At 38.5% G+C, this 26,483-nt stretch overlaps 1 protein-coding gene across 1 annotated transcript; it reads left to right on the top strand.

The window, feature by feature from the left end:
- Window positions 1-24,649: 24,649 nt before the first annotated feature.
- LOC115772083 (serine/threonine-protein phosphatase PP1) lies at window positions 24,650-26,257 on the top strand. Its single transcript, XM_030718040.1, has 2 exons — window positions 24,650-25,155; window positions 25,215-26,257. The coding sequence occupies exons 1-2, from the start codon at window positions 24,768-24,770 to the stop codon at window positions 25,760-25,762; spliced, it is 936 nt and encodes a 311-aa protein (XP_030573900.1). The 5' UTR covers window positions 24,650-24,767; the 3' UTR covers window positions 25,763-26,257.
- The last annotated feature ends 226 nt before the right edge of the window (window positions 26,258-26,483 follow it).

Raw genomic sequence — 26,483 nt, 5'->3', positions numbered from 1 at the left:
TTATTGCTCAATGTGGAGATTAAGCATAGATTTTCTACAAAAAATACGTACTGGATTTTATTTTTTGTTCTACTAAGTACAAGTATTAAGTTTAAGGCAAAGACTTCAACTTAAGCTGCTAAATTTTCAGGAGAATGTGTATATTGCTATAATACACGTGTGCGACCACAAAATGAAGGTGAAAGGGCTTAAAAGAACCTTACGGTAAGCTATAATATGCTGCCTCTCTTAAGCTCGAGCACGTATTTAACACTTTAAATAAAGCCGCTTTTTCTGTTTCAATATTTGTATTTTCAATGCGTAGTTTCAGTTGAGTTTCGGGTTGCTCATTTTTAAGGATTTGAGAAGCTGTCACACAGCTAGCAGCTAGTGGCAGGGGGCCCGGAACAGGACAGCAGCCGCAAGGAGACAAAACACTTTGTCACTTCTCTCCCTGCGGGTTTGTGTGTGTGTGTATTTTTGGTGGCAAGGGAAAATATGGAAATTTTATTGCTCGCTTATGTTTGAGTTAATTTGGCAACAATTTTGTTGAATTTTAATGAGTGTGCGAAAGCATAAGTCCCACGTCCATTCGGAAAATGCCAGAGTGCCTAACAAAGGCACCACTCCCGCCCTTTTGCCAACTCTCAGCCCCCTTTCGGCAGCATTTGAATTAAGCCGTTGACAGAGCAAGTGCCAGGACATTGGCTGAGGATGAGACGCCTGTCTGCTGTCCTGTCCTGTCTCTTGTCTCCTGTCTCGTGTCTCGCTGTTTGCAGCTGATGAGTTGCGGGTTTCCAGCGACGAGTTTCTAATTAAGCCAAAGCCTTGACAGCCACTGTCAATCCGCATGCCAAGCGGCCTTCAAATTATGCGAAATCTTAAGTAATTTACAAAATATTTATGAATGGCATTAGTAAAATCAACAGCAGCAGACAAATAAAAATCTTTAATGGACTTAATGTTGATTTTTAGCCTGTTAGCCCGTTTTTCTTAATTGCTGCGTGGTTAATTAATTTTTAAATATACCCTGTAAAAATCTGTGCTTCATTCCTAGCAGACGGCATACACATCGTTGAACGCTTCAGCTGCCGAATTAATTAAAATCGCCTCATTTGGCCGGCGCAATCATGTGTGTCTAATATGCTCGGCCTGTGGAGACAGGGTGTCGTCTGTTTGGGCCTTGGCGGTCGGGTGCCAGTTACTGGGAGGAAGGGAATCGGGGATTTTGGGTGCTGGGCTAAAAGTTAAAATTATGCGCCACTTTTTGGCGTTTTCATAATTTTGCGTATGAAACGTGACTTTCGCTGTGGGTAGCTACTCGTTATCATTCCGGCTTGTGTCAAGTTTTTTGCTCTTTGCGTTTTTGTTTTCATGCTCTGTTTTCAAATAGGAGAAGGGCATATTTGTTGTAAGAAGGGAAAAAACTGGGAGCATCTGGCTTGGGAAATTATTACTATTCTTCTTCAAATTGTAAAAATGGATATATTTGGCATTTCCAAAGCTCAAGAATTGGGTTCGACCTACTTCTCTCTGATCCTGCACGATCTTTTCCTGCCCTGGTAACAGAGCATAGCGCAGTCTAGAAGTTATGCCGTCGTCGATCCCACTTGTTTGGTTTATTCATGCGAAATTTTAATTTTAACCTGATTTTATTTTATTTATATTTTTTTCTTCCTGTCGGTTCGTTCGGCGCATTGTTTGTCAACTTTTTCTGCCCAGGCTCAACATGATGCGATGCCGGGCGAAACCTGTTTTGGCCACAAGTGCGTGCTATAAATTTTGCGCAAATATTTGTCGGCCAGTTTGCACAAACTTTTGGGCTACGGGGCGGCTACTTGATAATGCGCATCGTTGCCAACGTTTGCATTGCATTAAACTTGAAACTTATTTTTTATACATTTATGTATGTGTATTTTTCTGTTGATTTTAACAACCCTGATTTGATGGCACACAAATTTGTAATTTGGCGCAAGGTAATTAAGCAGCCCTGGCTGAAATTCAATTAAGCGTATTCGCATCTCTAATTGAAATCAGTCGGTTATCTGGCGCCCATTTGCACATCATTGTTGAAAATCATTATAAAATGGCGCGTAAAATTTTAATGGCCTATGAAACAAAGTGAGTGACTGTTGTTTATGGCCAAGGCCCATAAAAGTTTTAGTTGTACGGCCTTCGCGCTCGGAATATAAAGCACTTAAACACAAATATACATACATATAGACTATGCATGCTTACATAATTACAGCACTCGAATGCTAAATGCTTCTGTGCTGCGCTCTGTGCAAAATACTGCAAATTGCATAATTTCATTCATGTTTCTGGCAGCTCTGCATTTGATGTGCCTTTAAGTCATGCAACTGAACACTGTGAAAATATATATCAACTAGTTTCATTTAAATGCGAATTGTCACAATAAAAAATGGACAAGTATCGCTGTGGGCGCAAAAGGTTGGCATTTCAATTTGGATAAAAGTCAAACAAAAAAAATATAGGCTCTTTGGGTATGTTATGCTTTTTAATAATTAATTGACAGGTGTGTTGCCGAAAAGGACCAAAAAAATGGCAATTAATCTCTACAAAATATACAACTGGCTAGAATGAGAGCAGCAGGTGCTTTGGGCTTTAAGTATGCTTTATGACACTCGCACAATTGCAGCTGGCAGCTTTGATGTGCTTGGCAAGTGCCTCTTGACATTAATGATAAAAGTGCTTAGAATGAAATTAATTTAAAGAAGTGTGAATGAATTGCTTGAAAATTACTCAAAGTTTAAATCGAAGGTCTTCGTTGATCAAATTAAAAGTACTTTATCAATTTAAATTTAGGTTTGTGTTCCGTTAAGTTTTGTTTTCTCGCTCAGCTAGGGCAATGCTGCACACCTGGGCTAATCTGCATCGATTTAAGCACGGATTTGCAATTTATTATTAGAATTAGCTGCATTAAGTACAGTGGAACCTTGCCAAGCCATGAGGATAGTATTTGAATTATTATATATTTATCACCGTATTGAGATCTTATATTTATAATATTTTTTACTAATTTTCGCTGAGTCTTGGGAGCTGATGTCAAACATAGTGTGACAACGTGTTTAATCACAATTTTTTTTGCAGTTTTGAAAATATGTTGGCCAAACTTTTTTAACTACTCAGGTTGTATATGGGCCAAATCTTATCTAGATCGTAGTTTTATATTATATTTTACTATATGAAGAATCCGTCGAAAAATGAGTGTATGTATAGCTAAACATTTTGTTTTTCAAGATATTTTCATCAAACTCAGCATTTACGAGCTTCATTATTCCCAATAACTGGAATACCGTAAGGCAAAGGTCTATAAGGATCTTAATTCGTTGGCGTGCTAAGTATAACCTTAATATCTCACTATCTTTGGTGCCTGGGTGCTTCTGTTTAGTGTGCTGTGCTTTTGTAGAGTCTTTAACTTAATTAAGTTTAAATATTTTGAGACATCAAGCATAATATAATCAACATGCCCACTTAATGCCAAAGTGCTTAGTTGTTGTTACAGCAGGGAATTTCTCAACATGCACTCAATTACGCCTCGTAAATGCTTTCGCATTCGAATTGAATGCAAAACGATGGCTCTTTAACAAATAAAAGAAAATATATATATGTATAAATATAATCGAAAATAAAAGGAAGAGGGTCAACAGTTCTGCACGCGTTGCGCTTTTCATAATGGGCAAAATATGCGGCAGTGGGGTGTAGAGCAGGGGGGGCTGTTCGGATGGGAATTTATGCTGTCCGCTTGGCCATGTTTGGAATGAAACTGAAGCGCATAAATTGTTAACGCATGATTAGCTTTTGATTTCACTAATTAGATTTATAGCGAATTAAAATATGAAGCTGCCCTCAAAAACGAAATTAAAAACTTCAGCTTGAGTGCGCACAAAGTTGCGAGTTGGGGACTTGGATTTCTTCTTTTTTTTTTTTTTATATCTGAGTGGCAGCGACAATTGAGCAGGAGAGAAGGAGAGCATGTAAAGCACTTTGATGGCAACCGTTTGTGCAGAGATTTGCAAGCATTTGTTAGACGCACACGAAGCTGAAAGGGTGGAGCGGGGTGGGGCTGATAGACAAAAGAGGAGACAGACATTGAGGCCATTGGTGTCAAGTCAAACCGAAACAAAATCCGTCATTGGGGCCGTGTGATGAACTGGCAATGTGTCAGACACGCTGTGTACGTTCAACTTGTTGGCCCTCACTATACCAGGGCCAGGCTAATGGCGCCCAAACGACCAGCAATCAGTTGTTTATCCTAGTGCCAGTGACAGGGCCCAAACAACTGCAGCGCAGCTTCAGCTAGTATAAGGCACGGCTACGGCAACAGCAACAGCTACAGATACAGATACATCTGCAGCTTTGGCTTTGGCCTTTTGGCCTGGCGTTGCGCCAGCTGTGGCCGCATGCATCAAAGTGACGCTTCAAAACTCAAACTCAAATTGAAGCTGTTGCCATGGCTGGAATGGATGGAGCTTCTGCTTAGTTGGAGAGATGCTGGCGAGGAGGTGCGCCAGGGTTAGTTGCTGGTTCTGGCCAAGTGTGCGATAAACTCATTTATTATTGCATAAAGAATGACTTTCAATTACTTGCAAGTGAACAAACTTGCTTCCAGCACATTGACAACGCCAATAAACTTGCACTATTGGCGTGGGCGTGGGTGGCTTAAAGCTATTTGAATAGTCAACAGCTGCTGCAGGCCTAGCACGTCTAATAGCCGCATTAATTATGCCAATTTAAATGACGCTCGAGCTCGAGCCGGCCAAGCGTAAGGGCAACCAATTCAATTCTTATGCGTATTCAAATTCGAATTTGGCTTACAGCGACATAGACAAATGAAGTGTTAACTGACATTTACTTATTATACAATGCAGCTAGCTGCAGCATTGGGCCACGCCCCCTCTCGTCCCCCACACACACCAGCCCCACCTCTTGGCACATAAATCACGCGAGTGTTAAGCGTGCAAGTCCCGTTCGTGCGATAAAAGTGCAAATTGCTCGATTTGCATCGTAAAAAGTGCCGTGCAGCAGGCACCCAACCACGGCCCCCATCCCAATCCCAGACTCAGCCCATGGCAACCCATCATCATCAACAGCAGCAGCAGCAGCAGCAGCAGCAGCAGGCGGCGGCGGCGGCGGTAAACGCAATCGGCTAAAATCGAAATTGTGTCAACGGTAAAACTACAAAAAGGAGTGGCCAACATTTGCTGCCAAGGCTCAGACAGTGAGCATCCTGATGCGCCTGCTGCTCCTGCTCCAGCTCCTGCTGATGCTGCTGCTGCTGCTGCTCCTCCAGCTGTTGCCACACAGATAAAACAAGCACCATAAATAAAGCTGTCGATTTTTTATTATTTTTATTGCCAGTTATAAAAAGTGGTTCGTCGAATTGAGTTTTAGATGCGACACGGCTTGTCCTAGTTGCTGTTCACAAAAATCACGATTCTTGTTTTGAATAAGTGTGAAAGCGCGTATTATTCACAGCTAGTTTACGTTTATTTAACAACTTTAAGTTTTACTGCTCCTCTATCGAATTATTCAATAAGAGTCAACGCAAAGTGCTTTGAACTTTGTTGTCGTTTATTAAATGATTTTTTTTTTCCATTATTGCTTTGACATATTTTAGAATAAAATGTTTCATTCAATTATAAGGTAATAAGCTCTCTTTTTATTTATTATTTAATAATCAAATCAAATATAAATCATAGAAATAACAGCTCAATGTATAAAGTTGCAGTGAGCTTTAAAAGCTAGTGTTGCAAAATATCTGCAAAAAAAAAAAGGATGTAAACATTAATTTATCAATTATTTGAAAGAAATGTTTATTTTTCATAATGATAATTAATTAAATATAAAGTAAAGCGAAGCTTGTGTCAGATTTTGACAGTAAATAATATTTTGATCTAGAGATCAAACTATGAACAGAGAGCCAAATCTCGTGAAAATCGGATGACTAGGGCTTACACTGTACCCTGCGACCTTTACAATAATTAGAACCTTCCACCGGAAAAACAAACACTTACGCCGGATCATTGATTCGATGTTCTCGTGCTGTGGCTGGAGCTGTTAAATACATTTGCAAAAATTTTAATTGATTTCATTGGATTGAGGGACTCATCAACAATGAAATCAGCTCAAATGAACTAGCAAGTGTTGGAATATGATGAAGGCCTAACTAACTTATCAAGGTCAAAACTGAATGGAATTGTAAAGAAATGCAAGGATAAGCTTGTGTATTTCCTACAGGTTGGTAAGTTAATTGAAATTTATGTGAAAAGAGGCAACTGCCAAAAGGAAAAACATTTGAAAATACAGAAAAATAAGCTGCTGAGTAAATAAATTTTGTAAATTGAATAAAAGAGTAAAATGATAGGCGGGGTATTGAAAAAAATGGAATGCCTGAAGACCATTTAGTATGAAATGCTAAGACTTGATATAGGCTACTGCTTATTTAGTATATAAAATAATAAGTCTTATATCTTGATGCAATTTTCAAATTAAAGAATATTTAAATAAATGTTCAGGGTGTTGTGTGTTTGTAGAGTCTATTCATTCTTCGCGCCGTTTCCCTAGCTCAACTTACATATTATTTAACATATATGTATATAGATTTTATTCGCCAATTTTGCTTATGAATTTACATTACTAAACCACATTAATGCAGGCATTACAATATTTAATTTAATGCATATTTAATTTTGCATAAATAATCCACAATTTAATTTATGTAATGAGCAGATTTTTTATTCATTTTAATGGCAAGTGGATTAACGCCAAAAGCCACACAATAAAAATTGGCATTATTATGAAATTGGCAAACAGGTAAATAAGTGGGTAGAGTGGGCGTGTACCTTGTGCAATTATAAGGCATTTGCAGTCCATATATTTTTTTTACTGTTGTTTGCATGCGATTGCCACATGAAAGTTGTATACACGATATACACATATTTATACATTCATGTCATGTTCATTTAAAGCAAATAAAAACAGCGCTCAGCTCCATTAATATCCTTAAAACAACAGCAACAAAAACAAGTAAGAGGGCTCCAGTCGGGAGTGCCCGACTAGGGAACACCCTGAGCCTTCTTCGACCAATACCAAATGCAGATCAACCAGGAGGGAGGGCGGCGATTGCTATATAATGATCTGGAATATACTCATCTGGAAGGAACTTGTCAAGCTTGGTGACTCTTACATGGCTAGATCGACTCGGCTATCGATGCTGTTTAAAAATATATAAACTTTACGGGGTCGGAGATGCTTCCTTTAGCCTGTTATACAGATTTGCACATAAGCAATGTACCCTTTTTACCCGTTTTCAATGAGTTTAGGGTATAAAAAGGATGAGGCGAGTAAAAAAAAGCCAGATTGCCATTTTAATTTTACAGTGATAAAGTAATAAGCCGTCCGTGCTATATACCTGATAAGAATGGATTTAAGAATTAAGCGCCATAAAATTGCATTTCGCCTCACATCCAATCAGCGATCAGGAGGCACGCAAAAAGGTCCATAAAGTAAAAAAGTATGTATATAAAGCATGTATATACATATTTATATAAATGTAAAGCGAAGAGCAAAGCAAAAATCATAAATAAACTGACGGCAATACAAGCCCGGCCAGCTTATCAGCGACGGCCAATGGACGCAAAACTGGGGACAAAAATATAAAAAAGAAAAACTCGCAAAAGAAAAACACGAAAAAGTCGCACAAAATTGTAACAAATTTTGCCCGAAAAAAAACACCAAATGGCGAGTTTATTATTTATTTTGGCGCGAACTTTACGAGCCCACGGAACTGAGCCTCGACTCCTGGCGCCCTGACATCCTGGCATCCTGTCGGCCTGTCGGCCCGGCGTCCTGCAGTCCTGCAGTCCGGCAGCCAATACATTTTATGACAGACCAGCTTAGGCAAGGTTTGGCCTAAACAATATCCATATATAAAACGAGCGAAACAAAAAATTAAATTTATTTTTTCACGCGCCAATAATCACACAGCGCCGCGTAATCAAATTTATTGAAAAATGAGAGCAATAAAAATATACGTGCCGTAGACATTTTCACAGCACAAGCCGAATTCATCACGAAAAAGTATTTATGAAATGTACATTTTTTACACCATTTGCCCGCCAGAGTTTTGGGATTGCTGAACCCAATGTTTTCGGTCTATATACCCCAGACTCTATAAATATAATATACATTGCACTATTTTCGTAGCGCTGTTTGCATTTCAAATTGCAAAAGCACAGCATTTATTGAAAACTCGTATACTCTGACTGCAATAAATTGGTTATCTTTCGAATTGCCGCTCTCTGTTTCTCTCCCTCTCATTTTCTCTCGTTATCCTGATATTATTTCAGGGAGCTACCAACACACACTTGAATATTCTGTTAACGGATGAGCGCATCAACGGGCTGTAATTAGACTGATTTTCCTTTTTAATTGAATTTCGGAAATGATTTCATTAGGCAACAAAATTTAAACAGCTCTCGAGCCCCACACATATAAGCATATTTTGAGAGTTCAGCAAATATTAGGAAAATATCTAGGATTGAGTGGGGCTTTTGGGGTAATTGGAAAGTGTTACAATTTAAAGTGTTACAATGTTGTGTGTGGCATCTAGCTGAGGAGGTGCATATATTCTTTAAGGGTGAAACAAATATGCGTATAGTTTTGGCTTTGAGTTGCTGTTTTTCGTTGCTTTTAAAATTCCCAACAAGTTAAATCTTTGAAGCAGATATAAGATGTTTGCAAATATGAAATCGATAGCAAAGCTCTGTTGATGTTTTAAACGATAGGTTCCTACAATACCTTTACATTCGATTGGTTGTGCTTTAAACATTTTGTGGGTGTATTGTCTATTAAAAATAATTAAAATAAACCACATTGTATTCAAGCTGTCCAGAATAATTTGAACCAATAATTTGATTACTATCTCAAAGTCCGCCTAGCACCAAACATCTAAAGCGAAATAAAATGTAAATGAAATTTAGCTATGTTTTTCATACAAACAAATTGCTATAATTTCACTTTCTGCTTGCTTCAATCGGTTATGTCAGACAATTTGATAAATTGGTTTTTTTGTGACTTATGCATTTCACTCGACAAAAATAATTAATTCTAAAAAAAATTAATAATTTTGTTATATTAAATGTCACTGTGCATTTTTCTCGATCTCTGCACTGAGACAGCCTTCTAGTCATATGTCTTCTTCGCCTCGGTCTTATTTTTGCCCACTTTTTTTTGATGAGATACCAAAAGGAGCACACATTTTCATTTGTTGTGTCTCAATTGTTGTAGTTGCGGGCTGCATTTTGTTTTAATTGCTTTCGCTTTGCTTTCGTTTAACCTTTCATCCTTTATATATTTTTTTTGTTTTTGGCATCCGGGATAGCTGCTCGGGGCTTTAGTTTAATGCCTTTCTTTTGTAGCTTTGTTAATATTTGCGTCAAATGCCACGCCCACAAGCCAGAGCGCTTACAAAGTGAATATAGCCAAAGATTTAGCACTTTTATTATTACGCTCGAGTTAAGTAGCAAACTATGTTGAAAACTTTTCCACGCTGCACACTATCAACGCGGCAATGTCCAAGGGGTTGGAAAAAGGAGGAGTGTGGGTTAGCAAAGGGAAAGGTCCAATGCTGTAGGTTGGGGGGCGTGTCACGGTGGCTGGTGTCCTGGCTAGCGTCTGTGGTTAAAGCATGCCGAAAGGAGCACAAAACACGCTCACGTCGCTGCTTTTATTGTTGTTGTCAGCGCTGTTGTTGCTCCTCGTTGTTGTCGTCGTTGTTGTTGTCGCTGTTGATGTTGCTCGTGTTTGTTACTTTACTCCCCGTTGTTGTCTTTGTTGCCATTGTTGTTGCTGCTGCAGTTTTGTTTAGTTTTGTTGAAAAGTTTTCAGCTGCGTTTCGTTGGCTTCATAAATTTTTAAATAATCAGCACACGCAAACACGTGCCGCGCCAGCAGAGCGGACAGCAGAAAAAAGAATGTACATAAACAGAAATAAAAGTGATTTTCCAAGTGCCGAATATTAAATACCCATGCAGGCAGCTGCTGATGAAAATTAAAATATTGCTATGTTAGCTACAAAACGTTTTTCTTTTAAGCTTTTTAGTATAAAAATGTGTTCAACAATTATGGATGTAATCTTTGTAGCCTTAGGGATTTGTTTAGTCTAGAGATCCCATTGAAGAAAGTGTTTTGTTTAAACTAACAGATTTAGTAAAGACTCCCAGCCGGACGCCTTTGACAGGAAAATCTCTGTGGCTTGATTCACGGCCTTAGCCAACCCTTCGGCTTTGGCTTCATTTCGTAAAACTGGTTTTCTAATTATGCTAAGCAACTAGCGCTGCCTGTCGTACATTTTGGACAAACGTATCTGAACTTGACTCTTGATGCTGACGAAAATTTTAAAACTTGCGTGCCACAATTTAAATAGCCCAATACCAGGCTATATGGCTAAAAGCTCGCTTTAAATGACGCTTTAAGTCGCATCTTAATGCCATGCATGTTACATTACGATGTATAGCTCTTGATTAAAATAACAAGCCGCAGCCACAGTTGCAGCAGCAGCAAAGGCATTAATGATTGGCATATTAATAAGCAAAAAAAAAAAAAAAACAAAAGTAATTTACGCAAAATGTTGTCAAAGGTATTTCAATTTTATTTACCGTGCAATACACAAACGCACGCACACTCACACAAAAGGCTTGGCAACAAGATAATCACGCATCACGTATACGCAGCGTTTTCCACGCTGTGGCAAAGTCGCAGCTAAAACACAAATACGCATACAGATACACACAAAGGCAGACAGACAAACAGTCAGTCAGTCAGTCAGTCTGTCGGTAGAGAAAGTAGAGTGTTGTTGTTGTTGGCTGTAAAAACACACGTAACAAAATGATAATAAAATTGTACGAACTCCTCTGCGTGACATAAGACAAAATCCTAGCACTATCTACGGCAGGCCGAAAATGCAATACCCTTGCATCAGTAATGTGTCTATCTTCGCATGGAGATTGATGAAGCTGAGCTTGGATTTAGCTAAATAGAGAAAGTTTTTGACAGATCGCAGCTATATTATTCAGGAGTCCGATGTTGATTAGGCTTTGCACATTTGTATGAAGCATAGTTTAATAAAAGTAAATGCCGGATAACAAGCTTTATTAATATATTTAAAAAGTGATATGATATACTGCTCCAGACCAAGAAGAACCTATGCAAGGCTCAGACTAATTTCCATACATGCAGCGAGACAAACAGACGACTCGCCTAATATCTCCTTCTCTGCGTTTCGCAGCTCATGACAAAATTACAATACCCTTTTTAGTAAGGTTATACAAAAACACAAAAACGCAAAACGCAATTGTAATTTTTGTCATTTTGTCGGCGACAACATTTGCCATTCTTCGTCGACGTCGTCGCCATTCGCCATATGCTCGTTTGTTTATTTCGCTCTTGTTTGTCTGCCGGCCAGGTGACGCATACGCAACGTTGCCAACCAAATGGAAAGCACGCAAGTGGCTTCAATGGTGAGTTAAGTGCATGTGTGTGTGCTTATCTTATCCTTAGTCTGGCTTGTAAGCCTCTTGTCTCTGCAAACCTAGCGAGACATAGATAAATCAAATAAATCTGAGCCACATTTGCGGTTTATATAAAAAAACAGACAAATCTGGTCAGGCGACTGCAGCATTTACTCTCTTCAAATTTTATTGTATTATACAAAATGTAAGTGAAAGTTGCAGTTGAATGTTTGCATTAACAAAATATTTACAATTAAATTTAAATATAACTAAATAACTAAATAGTGTAGAGAAGAGATAATAATTAATGTAATGGAAGACTGAACTTATTGCTATATAATTGTACACCATTTTAGAGGTTATTATAATTGTGTATTGAATTTAAATAGTAATAAATAAATATACTTTTTAATGGAGAAATAGTCCTTAAACCTACACACGATACAAATTTAGTTTTTTCATAAGCAGAAATAATGCCAATTCGTTGTATTTTCTCTGATATTTCCCATTGGAGTAGCACGACAGCTAGTTGATATTAAAAGCTTGTAAGCTTCCATTTGCCTAGACGTAGGCACAAGTCAGAAAAAACAGCAAAATAAAACATATACAAGCACGGCTGAAATCCATGAATAATATATATACGGCCAGTTCGCTTGTAATTCCCAAGTGGTGCTGGCCCTGGCAGGGGGACTAATTAAAAGCAACAACAACAAACAAGCTTGAAGCTCTCGAACAATTGTTGTTAAACATTTAATTAACATTAACAAAAACAGCAAATGAAATAACTGTTGAATTAATTGTTGTCACCATATAAAACATCAGCTAAATGTCACATAAAGAGAATAACACATGCATACAATATTATTTGAGCTTGCAAATAGTCGTTTATGCAAATTAAATGCAACAAACAGCCTGACAGCTGCCACTTGATGCACAAATGTGTCAGCACATGCAACAGCGACAACAACAGCGAGTGACAATTGTGAGTGCATTAACCGTTATAGTATTATGTTTATGGATAGGTGCAACATTCTTTAATTAAATGCCGACTGTAGAGAGTTGCAAACAAACCAACTTGGAGGGGACCAAGTCGAGTGTGCTCCGCGAGTTTGCACGACTAGAAGATAGCCTGTTATTATGAGTCTTTTTTATGAATGACAATACAGATTATTAATAGCTAACATTCTTATTATTATTATAATTATTATTAGTTATTTGTCTATTATATTTTTAAATATAAGTATTATTTTTATTATGATATCGTCCATTTACACGAATTAACTTTCAGTCAATTGTTTATTGCTTATTGATAATTATTATTATAATAATTATAATTATTTTTAATTTTATTGTACATATTATTATTAATTTTAGTAGTTTTCTATTACTATAGATATGAATATTTTATTTTAAAATTAATTAATAATTAATTAATTAATTAATATATTTTGTAACTTAGATATTTATCAATTAATATTTAATACCTAATGAATTATTATTATTAGTAATATGAATTTTAATTTTCTTTATATTACCTTTAATGTTTCATTTTTACTTCTACTTAGTTAAAAGATCCTTAAATCTTTATTGATCTTATTATTATTATTTTGTAATTTTTTGTACTTTTATTTAGCCTTAAGCTTTTCCAAAGGGTTTAATTATTGAAATCGTTTACTCCAGTTAAATTCAAATAATGAAAACTTATTACCATATTATTTTATTCGTATTATTATTGCCACATTATTCCATAATATTTATATTATACTTATTATTATTATTTTTATATTTATATATTTACTTTTGCCTTTCACTTTGAGCAAAGTTCTTCTATTAAAACGAGTAAAGGATTGAACTTAATTTCTATTCTCATATATCCTGTATTCTCACCTATGAGTTGCACTAACAACAAACTTTTACTGAGATGTTTTCAGCCCTGTGTTATTCTTATAAAATAGTTTCTAGATATACAAACAGGCAGACAGCTCGATGAAATCAGCTTGTCAAGCTCAGGCTAAAACATTTAAATTCTTTGAGGATAAGCAGCAGCTGTCTCCAACTTTTTAACTTAACTTGGCTACTAAACTAGGTTTAGCATACCCTTTCTACTCCATTTGAATGGGCATCAGAAACCAAACGGGAAAAACTTTTTCCCGGTTGTAAAAGAAAATTGCCACAGAGCTAGAAGCAAGTAACAGCCTTAAGAAAATGCTCACGTTCTGCTCATTAGCGTGTCAAAGAGGGTCCAGATGCGATAGATGTGCGACTCTGTTGGGGCCCGAAGGGGCGTGGCAAAATATGAAATAATGAACTGGGTCAGAAAGCTGCTGAGTTAAAGCCCAGACATTGTGCTAGAGACATTTGCTAATTAGCGCTAAAGCAACAGCTCAAGTGCCCTCGACTTCAGTTACAGCTGCAACAACAAATTTAAGTACTCGAATTCAACATGAAAATGAGCTGAGGTGTGTTGGGCGAAGGGAGCGGGTGGTGAGCGGGTAGGTTGGTTTGTGGCAAGCAACAGCAGCAAATGTTGGTTAATTGAATTGAACTGCCCTCAAGAAGCAACTGCAGGTCAGCAGCCATAAGTCATCACCATGTAACAGCAAATTGAGTGTGTGTGTGTGTGTGTGTGTGGATTGTGGGTGTATGTAGATTGTGTATGCGTGTGTTTGAATTGGCCATGAACTGTTGGTCAAGTCTTGATTGTCTGCTTGCCAAATGTAGACCACGCTACAGAGTTTGTTAAGCGTTAAAATTACAATTAAGCAATTTCTCACCTGTTAACACACACGCACACACACACATACACAAGCTAAATGCAGCCAACTGACCGAAAATAACAGCAACACGACAAACAGGCAGGGCAGGCAACAGCAAGCAGCCATAACAATGCCTAATGACTTAATGAAACCAGGTAGAGGCTGGCCTGTCGGTGGCATGGCAAGTGTCAAGGATTTGTCAGGAATGCGGGCGCAGCGCATTAACTTAATGCCCAACCAAAGACATGACAAGCAGCCAGGCAACAGACACCCCAAAGCCAAAGCCAATGCCAGAGCGAAGCCAATGCCAAAAGCCTAGACCCAAAGGCTGGCAAAAGGGGCAATGTCGGCGATCTTGTGGCAGACAATGGGCAAACTACTAAAAGCACTTCAGCGGCGAACACGAATAGCTATGCATGGCAGCCACAGGATTCAGGACTCACGACAAACTAAGCCAACAGCAACAATAAGCTAGACTGCTTCAGTTGAGAGTGTCCAACTGCTTGATACCCTGTAAAACAAATGTTCCTGGCATCGCCATAAGGTTCGGTTTGTGAGCACTTTATGGAAAATGCAAACTGAAATAATATTTAAGTTTATTATTCGAATGTGTATCCCAGTAATTCAGCTCTCCTAAAGTCTTAATTATATTTGAACGGATATTACAAATATGGCTATGAGAATTTATGTTAAAATTGCATGTCCTTAGCTACTGTAAATTCCACGATCAGCTAGGGAAGTTTCCGAGATTGTAGCATTCCCACAGACTGAAGATTCGATAATTATCGATATAAAGTTGGTAGGTATAGAAAAAAACTGCTCCGATCTCGAAAAGGTGGACATGGTTCTATCGACTCAGCTCGGTTTCCTTCTCCTGTCTGTGACTACGATTTGTAGGCATTGATAATGCTCTTGACTTAAACCTAACTGCAACAGGGTATCATAACAGCAAAAACAATAGGTTTTAGTGCATAGCACACGCACACACAGGGCATAAGTTGGTCATAAAGCAAAAACCAAGCTGAAGCTGCGAAAAATGCTAATGCGAGCTGTTGCTGTGATTGTTGTTGTTGTTGTTGTTTTGGTCGCCAGTGGCCCCGTCGTCCTTTGGCTGGTGATTATGGTAAGGTAACCACAACAGGTTCGCGTTGCGTGTAATGAGCATGTCCTTGAAACACAATATGCCTGCATAAATTACACCCAGCCGTGCGGTGTTAAAGGTGAGTCCAGGTGTCGGGCAAACAACAGGTGTTGAAGTATCCTTCGCCTTTACTGAGATCCTTATTCATAATACAGATGGCGTAAGCTGCGGCATATCAATTTGATTTGCTGGTCAGCGTAGATTCAAGCGGGCAACAAATTAAAACGGTTCGAATTACTTGCATATTTATATTTATTGTAGATAATTAGTTGATTTACCTCTGAATTCCCAGGCAACATTTAAAATTGATCAAATATCAAATTGTTAAGAATTTTAAATAAATAATGTGCCTTAGTAGGGACTTTCCCAATATTGGAATTAACTTGAACTATGAACTGAACCATCGAAAACGTTCGTTTGGATTGCGGCCATAATTATAATAGATTCTAAAACACATATTTTATTTTCTTATATAATTATATATATTATATAAATTATAAATACAAATTAATTATAGTTATTTGTTTATTTGAATTTTTTATTTTTGGCAATTTACAAATGTAACCTAACTAGAGTTCAGAACTTGTCATGAAATGTGTAACGTATAAATGGAGACATCTGCGATCCCATAAAATATACTTATTCGTTATCAGCACAACAACAATATATATCATTAAACTGACTATCGGTCGAGAAGAAGGTTCTAATATGGAATACTATTTATCAAGAGATGTTTACAAAACTCGGCATTTATAAATTTCAGCATGCTACCTAAATATACGCTTAATCTTATAAACATCGCAACACAAAGGAACGATCTGGCGAAAATTAGGTTACTATATGGAAAAATATTCGGTTCGAGTTTCTCTATTCTCACATATCGCACCTATGGGAAATAAATATTCCGTATTCCAAGCTATCAACAAACTGAGCATTAAGAAGCTTACCTTTTCTTACATATCTGCTAGGCCGTAAGGCAAATGTCTACAAGGGCGAAGATATGCATACTTCTTTTTTGCTTTTTGTCAATTTGCTTATGGATGTTTGATAAGCTTAGGAAATTCAGTAATCATTTAGATGACAGACAGACATACAACACCTTATCGATCAAAGGCGAGCTAATACACCTCGGCTCGTCGGCAGTCTCGAGCTGTTCACTCAAGTAAATAATCTTTTTCAAATACAATACTTACAGGAGGACTCAGACAAATTGTGCACACAGAGAGAAACAATTTAATCAACGCACAATGTGACAAAGCAACCAACAAACATATGAAAGGTACCCATTTAAAAATGCTTAACAAGGACCAGTACACACGCACAACAACAGAAATACACCCACACACTCGCACACACAGTCAATGTCATTCGATATTTTTCAGCAAGTAAGTATTAGGGATTTTCTTTCTTTTTTTACTCTGCTCGTTTTTCAATAACATGAAAGTTTGCTGCTTGTTTGATGGCAAATTCTAACAACAAATTTATACTGACACATACACACACACATACATACATTTATATACACTCAGATGTGTTTGTGTGTGTGTGTGGCGTTGATGTGCGAAACACCTGCGTGTTGTCGTAAGCACCTTACTTCTACGCAGTGTGAACTCCAACGACCACAACAAAAAATAAGTTAAACTGCTTCAGCCACGTAGGTTCGACTATAAAATACCTTCTAAAGCTGTATTCTTCTTTAATAGTTATTCAAAGGTATCGATGGGTTAATATATAATGCATTGTTTAAATTTTTATTGTTGTTTATCGATAGTTTCTAGATCTTAAATCTTTATGTCGATATTGTGATAAAAATACAAGAATCTCTGTTCCTAACGTCGATTACCTACCTTTTACGTTCTCCTGGATGACATAAAAATTGATAAGCTATCGATGGCTAAATACACTTCGATATAATGTCTATAGGGAAATTCTTTCAATACTTAATCGATTAATTCTATGCCCTATTATATTTCTGTAAGTTTTCTAAAATAGGACTCTTAATACAAGAATCTTACTTTGCCAATCTTTTATCTACCTTTTATATTCACTTGGATGACTAACAAATTAGTTTATGTTTTAATTTTTATTATTAAAAAGGCTTCGATAAGCAGAACTAGTTAGATATAGAGTCGATAGCGAATATTAAAGTAAATATCTAAAATCGGAGTCTTAATTCAAAAATCTCAATTTCCACTATTCATTCTCTATCTACAAAATTATATTTCTCTTATATAGTTTCTCCAAAGTTCCAATAGTTTCGTGACTGAGAATCTCATAAATCTGTTTTATATTTTTAGTGCCTTTCGATTAAAAGCTATCGAAAATGCATAAAAAGGATACAAAGATCGTATAGCATCGATAATTATCAAATATAATGACGGTAACATCGATAACTTTCAGCAAAAAACAGTGCAATTGAATTTATATGTATTTATATTTATACCTTATCTTGATTCAGTCAATATCTGCTCATCATACACAGTCCCACAGGGACATCATGCACATTTTCGATCATTTATAGGGTATTTGAAAAAACAAGCAAAAGACATTGACATCAAACGTAGTCGACCATCTGGCGCGTTTTATTGATGCGCACTACACACATCAAGGGTTTATGTTGGCCACATATCCCTGGCATCCGGCGCATCCTTGTTGCCACACACATACACACACACACACACTCACATGCGCACACAGACACATTTGATTTTCGTGTAGCAAATTGAAAAGGCATCAAATGTGCCACCAACTGATTATCCGACTGCCCGAGTAACTGAAATACCTGAGCACCACCGACTGGCTGGGCTGTAATTGCAGAAGCAGCTGCTGGGAAATTGGTTAAAGTTGCACAAATCTGTGTTGCAAGTTTAATGAACAACCAACTGATTTATCAACGAGATTGCCACACTTGTGTGTGCGTGTGTGGCACGTTGTGTCCCTGCTGGCTTTCATATCACGTGCATAATTAGAATGATACGGCATACAAATGCAAAAGCCATTCAATGGCATGCCCTAAACACTTTCAATCATTTGCAGCCGCGAGAAAACTGAATAAGCCGTGAATCGAATTATTAACTGGCCAGCATGCGGCATGCAACATGCAATATCTGTCAAATATCTCATATTGCAACATCGAGTCGCGCACAGTTTGTCGCTTTATTTAATAAACGAACGCCGCATGTGGCAGTCATTCACGATGATTGGCCATTGAACCCCGCTCCTCGTTTGCGCTGCAGCGGCAGCCAGTTGCAAGTAGCTAAATTTACGATGCGTCGTCTGTCTGCCATGCTGCGCGGGGCAGGCAGTCGTGGCAGACGTTGCCAAAGAGCGCCACATGGTAATTACTTAAAGCGACGGCTTTCAATGGGCGACAGGAAGCACTACAAAATGCAAAGCTCATGAGGATTGTCAACAGCACAAAACGCTGAAGATGACAGTGTGGAGTCAGGGCAAAAACAGAGTCTGGGGCAGGGGCAGCGGAAAGGGGCAGGGGCTGGGCCGTCGTGTGGAAGAGGGGTTTATGCAGTCAACTGCACAGCTTGACTGCATTGAGGGACTACAATTACGCGCTGACTTGAGATGCGCAGATTATCCTGTGTAGGCACTTAACAAGGCCCGGACTGGGCCAGGACATGCGGCCGGGTTGGACGCAGAGCGAGAAGTCAAGCGAAAAAAAGGCATTAGGGCAAAAGTAACAGCAACAAATGCAACTGCCGGCACATGTGTGGCCGTCGTCTTCGTTGGCTGGGATAATATAGCGTCAAGTGCAACTTGAGCTGGAGCCGGAGCCTGAGCCAGTGCCCTGTTGCCATGCTCCTGGCAGGCATGCTCTGCGGCTGTTTGGTGTGCGCCACATGGTGGCGGAAAACATAATAAATAAGCAAGTGTGCAAGCGGAAATATTAAGCAGCGACTGGAGATGCCGCCAGCTGGCAGCGTGCAACAACAACGGCAACAATTGCAGCAACTGCAACAACAACAAAAACAACAATAACAACATAAGCAACATTGGCTTTGCAACTCATTTCATATGTCATGAGCTGTGCCCTGACATTTATGCGCCAAATGCACTCCCCTTGTTGTTCCTTTTTTTGTTGTTCTATAGCATACTTTTGTGCGCGCTCGAGTTGATTGCAAAACTGCCAGCGGCAGAGCAGCAGCTGTGTGTGTGTGTCTGTTTGTGTGTGAGGGGGAGGGGAGTTAGGTAAAGAAGTGACAGCCTGAGAAACGGAAGTGCTCATTGTTATACTGCCAATGGCCTAAGTCTCAAAAAAACCACTCATAATTCACCAGCCACATGACGTTGCGTCAACGTTTTGCATCCTTCCGATGAGCGATAAAAGAATACAAATATGCAAAGTAAATGGCCAGCATAAGCAGAGCACTTCAAATACCCTACAGCAAATTAGAGAGTCCAGCATGAAATTAGAAATAACATAAATATCGTTTATAACCAACGCAGGGTTACCCTAAAGATGCAGTGCTGCCCATTTGCTGATAGTTTCTTAACCTCAAAACAATTTGGCCCTGACTGGCGGCCAATACATGAAAGGTAAAAATAATAGAATGTATAGTCAACTAATAAATCAATGTAAAATATATTTTGCATGGAAATTATCAAGAGAAAAGCTGACAAAGGAAGCTGCGTAAATCTAGCACATTTATATAAAAAAATAATATATTTGAGAAAATTAATTTTTTATCGGCTGCGTAGAAAAAATAGTCTGAGTTTTTATTTTAAACGGTTTTAAAAGAAAAGTATTAATTTAGCTTGTGAATAATGCTACATACTATCTCTCCACTCAGGGTCAATCTTAAAATGCAGTGCTGCCCATTTTGCCAATATTCTGAACCTCAATACAATTTAGCCATGCTTGGTGAAATAGGTTAGAAATAATAAACGCATATCGAAAATAGTCAGTGCTTCCAATTATTCAAAAAATTTGTGTAAGATACGTTTTGCATAGAAAAATGAAACAATGTTATGCTATCAAACCTCAGACCTCAATTCGAAAAATATAAATGTATCTAAATTTTGCTTTTGACTAACTATTAAATCTTTTCATAAACTTCAAATGAATTTCCCAGAATTTTCCAAACAGCTTGAAAAGTCCATGCAAGTTTAGTTTGTAGAGTATGGACAGAAACTCATTGCTCTTTACTGAATTTAGTTTATGCTCCAATTAGTTGCTTCCGTCGACATCTCCGATTCTCTGTTTCTTCATCTGCTTCTGCTCGGCACTCGTTGCATTCTTTTGTGGAACGGAAATCAAAATAATGTTTTCATGCTGATTTATGAATCTATTTACAGTGACCGCTGCCCGGCGCCTGCTGCCCGTTGCCCGTTGTCCGATTTGCATGTGATTCATGCTCTGAAAACCATGAATGATTCGCTTTGTTGTGCGCCGCCTTCGAAGCATGCAAAACTATTTTCAGGCCAGGCACAAATAAATGACTTTCGGTTTTCAAGTTATGCTCAGTTTATAAGCAATGCCGGATTATAAGTGAGCTCCTCGACGTGAATGGGCAAATCCTTTACGGTTTTCAATATTTATTCGAATTTGTGGGCAGCCCTCAGCTGCCAAAAACAAATTGTTTTCAAGCTCTGCCACATTAAGTTGTCAAGTCTCCCAAAGATGTGCGGCTTATGAAGTGTGCCCCAAGGCTGCTGCCCTGCTTCTTCTTCTACCGCTGCGCATGCAACCTTCGGTATTCATTGATTTCTTGGCTCGCATATTAAATGCACTGAGCGCATAATGAAACTTCAAATAAGCACAAGTTGCACAATGAAAAGTGAAATAAGATGTTGCAAGAAATAAAAATAATACAAAATTTATACATATATATATAAGAATATAGGAAGAACGAGCAACTGTCAGTATTTGTTATTGCCTTTTCCACTCAAACGCTTCACGCAACAGCAGCAGCAATATATTCAGGGCCTCGCACGTGCTGGGACTTAGGATCCCGGCAGTGACAGCAGTTCCGTTTCCGTTTACGTTGCCGAGCGGTGTCCGTTGCATGTTACCCGTCAACTCTTTTTCTCTCTCTCTTGCTCTCTTTCCGACTCTCTCTGTCTCTTTCTTAATCTGAATGCTGCTTTTCTTTGAAGTCGTCGTTTTGTTAACGTTGCCATATTCACGGGTATTTATGAGTATTTTATTTTGATTCCATCTGCTTTTTGTTTGCGCACTAACAATCTCGCACACACCCACACACACACACACACACACACGTACACAAGCACACGGTGAGATTGAGAGAGTGAGAGCATTAGCCGATTACGAGTTAAAGTAGACAAAGTAAGAGAACACTTTATGTAGTGAAAAGGGTTAAACGAGATTTTAGAAACTTATTTCGAGATTTTTTAAAGGTTTTATTTCTAAGTAGCAATAATGCATTAAAAAAAACTTCACAACTTGAGTTTAATTTAAGAAAAAAGTGACAAACTGCTCTAATTATAACTAATTGCTTGATAATGGTGCAAGAGAGAAACCTAGTGAGTTTGTTATATAAAAAAACTGGAGAAACGAGCAGACAGCAAGTAAGGCTGAATTTAATAACATAATTTAATAATAATACAACACATTAAAGATATTGAACCATTTTAAAGCCTGCCCTGAAAATCGCGTAGAAAGGCGATAATTGGTTTAAATAAACGCGAAGAGAAGTAGATTATAAATAGAGCGAGAGCAAAGTTTGATCTCTGTACGCACAAAAATATATATACAAATTGAATATTCACAAAACGGAAATAAAAAATTGCTCAACACATCCATTGAAGGAATCCCAGTATTAGAAAGCCTGATTTAATTTTATGAAAATCGCATAGAAAGGCGTTCTTTATTTTAGAGATACGCAAAGAGAAGTAGAGTAGAAATGGAGCGAGAGCAAAGTTTGATCTCTATACGCACAAAAATATATATACAAATTGAATATTGACAAAATGGAAATAAAAAATTGCTCAACACATACATTGAAGGAATCCCAGTATTAGAAAGCCTGATTTAATTTTATGAAAATCGCATAGAAAGGCGTTCTTTATTTTAGCGATACGCAAAGAGAAAGAAAACGATAAAAATGTATTCTTGATACGTACAAATTATGAGCATTAAGATTGGTGAAAATGAAAAATTGAATAAATATAAATAGAAATACAGTTTAAAAACCATGAATATAAATAATTTATGGTTAAAGAAACAAACGCTTCCAACTGTCAAAAACTTTCCAAAGGACATACTTTAATAAGCATAGTTTTTGATGCTCTCTAAACTTAACTCTTTTTTCCAAAATGTTCCTTAACAATCATTGTTGTGTTTTTTATTATTTTTTGGTATGGCTACATTTATAAAGGTAAATGTTTTTAGATGCATGCTGGGGGCCCAACGATAAATACTAATAGCCAAAACGGCCAAAAAGTCACATAAACAATAGCCGTGAAGAAAAGTTGGCGTTACTAAGAGAAGTAATAATAATGAAATTGCCGGGGTTCTTCAGCCATGGAGCGACGGCCTCACTCAAGTTCATTTATTTTTATTGTTTTTGCAGCTTTGGGCGGCAATTTATGGCCCAGCGGAAAATATACGAATATATATATATATATATATATATATATATATATTAGATGTACGTGTACTTGTAAGTCGGGTCAGTTTTTATTCTATTTTACTTTATTTTATTTCATTTACTTTTGAATGAAAAAGTAAAGTGAAAGTGCACAATGTAGAATATATGTATATATATTTATATATATATATATATAAATATATGTATCTGTATAGCAGAAATAATTTACTTTGCCTTTCTTTTACTGTTGCCGCTTTCTTTGGCACAAGGCACCAGAGCCAGCATTCTATCTTATTTTGCACTAAATTTTAACAGGATTTAGCCTCGATGCTCCTTGCTGTCATTGCTAACAAGCTGCAGCCTCGAAGGCGCCTCCACCCCAACCTCGCCCATCCGCCCCTTTTGCTGTCGCGCCAACTGTGCCCAGCCGACCGCACCGAGCCAGTGTCCAGCTGGTCCCTCGGTTGGGCGGGTGCCCTGGTGTGGGCGTGGTTCGAGTCGAATGAGTTTTGTCGCAAATCCGCTTACGACGACGCCGCAACAACGAAAAATTGTGATGGCAGCCGCTTCAAGTTGCCGCGTTCAGTTGATGGGAATGTGATGTTAGCCTGGCCCAAATACATGCCTCCCCTCCCCTCCCACCCCACACACCTCACACCAACATGCTGCGCAGCAAACACGCCCATGCCCGCCTTCTGTAGCGCCCAGCACTTGCCGTTGGCATTTTTACAGGCACATAAATAAATTTCATAAATCTTTTGCACTTTAACGCTTCTGCTTTAACTTGACCGCTGGAGAGGGGCAGGCTATGTGTGTGTGCGAGTGTGTGTGTGGGTGAGTGTGTTGGTGTGTGTGCGGGTGTGCGTGTGTATGGTGTGTATGTGTGATTAGAGCTGGACACGTGTCGAGTTTATTTATAACAAGCACGCGCGGCTTTTGCCAAAATATAAGAGAAATTTGTGGAATATATAAACTATGCTTTATATCAGACCGATTTTTTCTTCAGGTGCCATAATATATTTTTTGTATTTCGAGTTAACAAGGCTTATTATAAGGCACTATTGTAAGTCAAGCTCGTAGCTGCTGAGGTCATGATATATGAATGAAGTGAAATGTTTTTTATACAAACGCTCGTTTTACTTACCGATTCTTCCTATGGAACTGTGTGATTCTTAAATATTAGAAGAAGCAGCTATTTAATGTCAAGTTTCTGATAAGAGCTTAATATTCAATTGATTATTCCTATAATATATAGTAATCCCATCCGGTAGACTCAGAAATATGTATTGTTGCTGCTAAATGATAAATAATTTGTGAATCATTAAGAGATCTTTTTTCAAAAAAATATTCTTTGATTACAAATTTACCTTTACTTGAAAAAGAAAACAAAAGATTATTGAAAATGTGCAGCTACTCGTGTATTGATCGTGAGTGCTTTCGTGTACGTGCTCGTGTCGTGTTGCGTGAAGACGACATTGCGACACGCTCATCTCTAGTGTTGATATTTTGTGTGTGTGTGTGTGTTGTTGTTGTGTGTTAACCTTTGGTTATGGTTGGCATTACAGGACCTTGGGCGCAACTGAATTGACAATTATGTGTAAGCCTTTTTGTGAGTGTGCCTGTGAGTGTGCAGGTGTTAGTAGGCGTGTGTTGGCTTGTGTGTATATGTGAAAGGCTTACAAACTAAAAACCGTCTCATAGTTCAAGAGGCAACAACAAAATACCACAGTTAAATATAGAAGTTTGAGAATATTCAAAAATTGTCATCTGTTTAGTTTTGTTTTGCCTGCAAATGTCACTAAGTGCGGGGGATATCGACAGCATCATTGCGCAGCTGTCCAATCTGAAGGGCGGCTATGCCCAGCTGAGCGCGGAGATGATCAGCGCATTGTGCGACCAGGCACGCGTTGAGTTCAGGAAGCGGCCGATGCTGCTGCAGCTGGAGGCGCCGGTGAACGTGGTCGGGGATCTGCACGGCCAGTTTGAGGATCTGTTGCGCATATTCGAGGCATGCGGCTATCCGCCGAAGAGAAGCTATCTCTTTCTTGGCGATTATGTGGATCGCGGCAAGCAATCGCTGGAGACGATCAGCCTGCTGTTCGCCTACAAGGTGCGCTATCCGGAGCAGATGCATCTGCTGCGCGGCAATCACGAGTGCGCGAGCATCAACAAGATCTATGGTGAGCCCAAGATCTACGCAGATATATGTCCGTATTATATATATTTGCAACTGCCTTAGGCTTCTATGATGAGATGAAGCGACGTCATAATGTCAAGCTCTGGCGCTGCTTTGTGGATTGCTTCAACAATATGCCGGTGGCCGCCGTTGTTGCCGATCGCATCTTCTGCTGCCACGGCGGATTGTCGCCCCATTTGGACAGTGTGCAGCAGATATGCGATCTGCCGCGACCCACAGATGTGCCGGACTCGGGCCTGCTCTGCGATCTGCTCTGGGCCGATCTCAATCATAGCAGCCACGGCTGGGGCACGAATGAGCGCGGCGTCAGCATCACCTACTCGGACGATATTGTGCGCGAGTTTCTCAATCGGCACGATTTCGATTTGATTTGTCGCGCCCACGAGGTGGTCGAGGATGGCTACGAGTTCTTTGGCCATCGGCGACTGGTCACCATATTCTCCGCCCCAAATTATTGTGGTCAAATGAACAATTCGGGTGCTGTTCTCAAGATAAGCAAGAATCTCAAATGTTCATTTACCATCATCAAGCCCACGGAACTCTTTGAGTATACCAAGCCGGCGCCCAAGGTGATCTACACCAACTGCTGAAGCAGCTGTCTTTACGATTTCCTCTCACCTCGCTTTGTCTAATTGTGCAACTGTCGCAAGTCAAGTTCTGAAATCAATGCATTTGGAATCAGTCAACATGCCAAAATATTTGACATGCATATGGGATGGGGTGGGCTGCGTTCGGCTGTCGTGCAGGTACAGTTCGCAACCTGTGCAGAGGTCAATAGCTGGGGCCTGTTGAACCCGGCCCTTGCGCCACATGTCAACGCCAGCTGACGGCCTCTCGAACTTTTGCAGGCATCTCTTCATGCTTCGACGTATTTCATTTGCAACTTACTTCATTTCGCTTTTGATGCTCTTGCCGCAAGGTACGTCGATTTGGTCGGTCAATATGTAGCTGTCTGTTTCTAGGCAAATGATTACTCGCTGAAACTTAGCATAGATCCATATTTTTATTGCAGCTACCTTCGATATGCCTCATCTCACATAAAATAAATAGGTGTTGGGCATTTTTTAAGATTTTTACCAAATTTATGTATAATAATGATTTTATATATTATTTAAACTAATTATTTTATTCTTGGTGATATTTTATTTTTGTAATAATTTTATTTCTATAAATATAATACAAATAATTATTATCTCAATCATTCGGAGTGAATTAAATTAATTAATATTTATTAATATTATTACTTTATAAATATTAATTTTATGATGAATTAAGGTGTATTATTATTGATATTATTATTATTGATATAAT

The sequence above is a fragment of the Drosophila novamexicana genome, unplaced genomic scaffold (genome assembly GCF_003285875.2).
Source record: "Drosophila novamexicana strain 15010-1031.04,08,12 unplaced genomic scaffold, DnovRS2.1 tig00000008-arrow-pilon, whole genome shotgun sequence".
In the NCBI taxonomy this organism is placed as follows: Eukaryota; Metazoa; Arthropoda; class Insecta; order Diptera; family Drosophilidae; genus Drosophila; species Drosophila novamexicana.
This window is presented reverse-complemented; position numbering and strand designations above follow the sequence as displayed.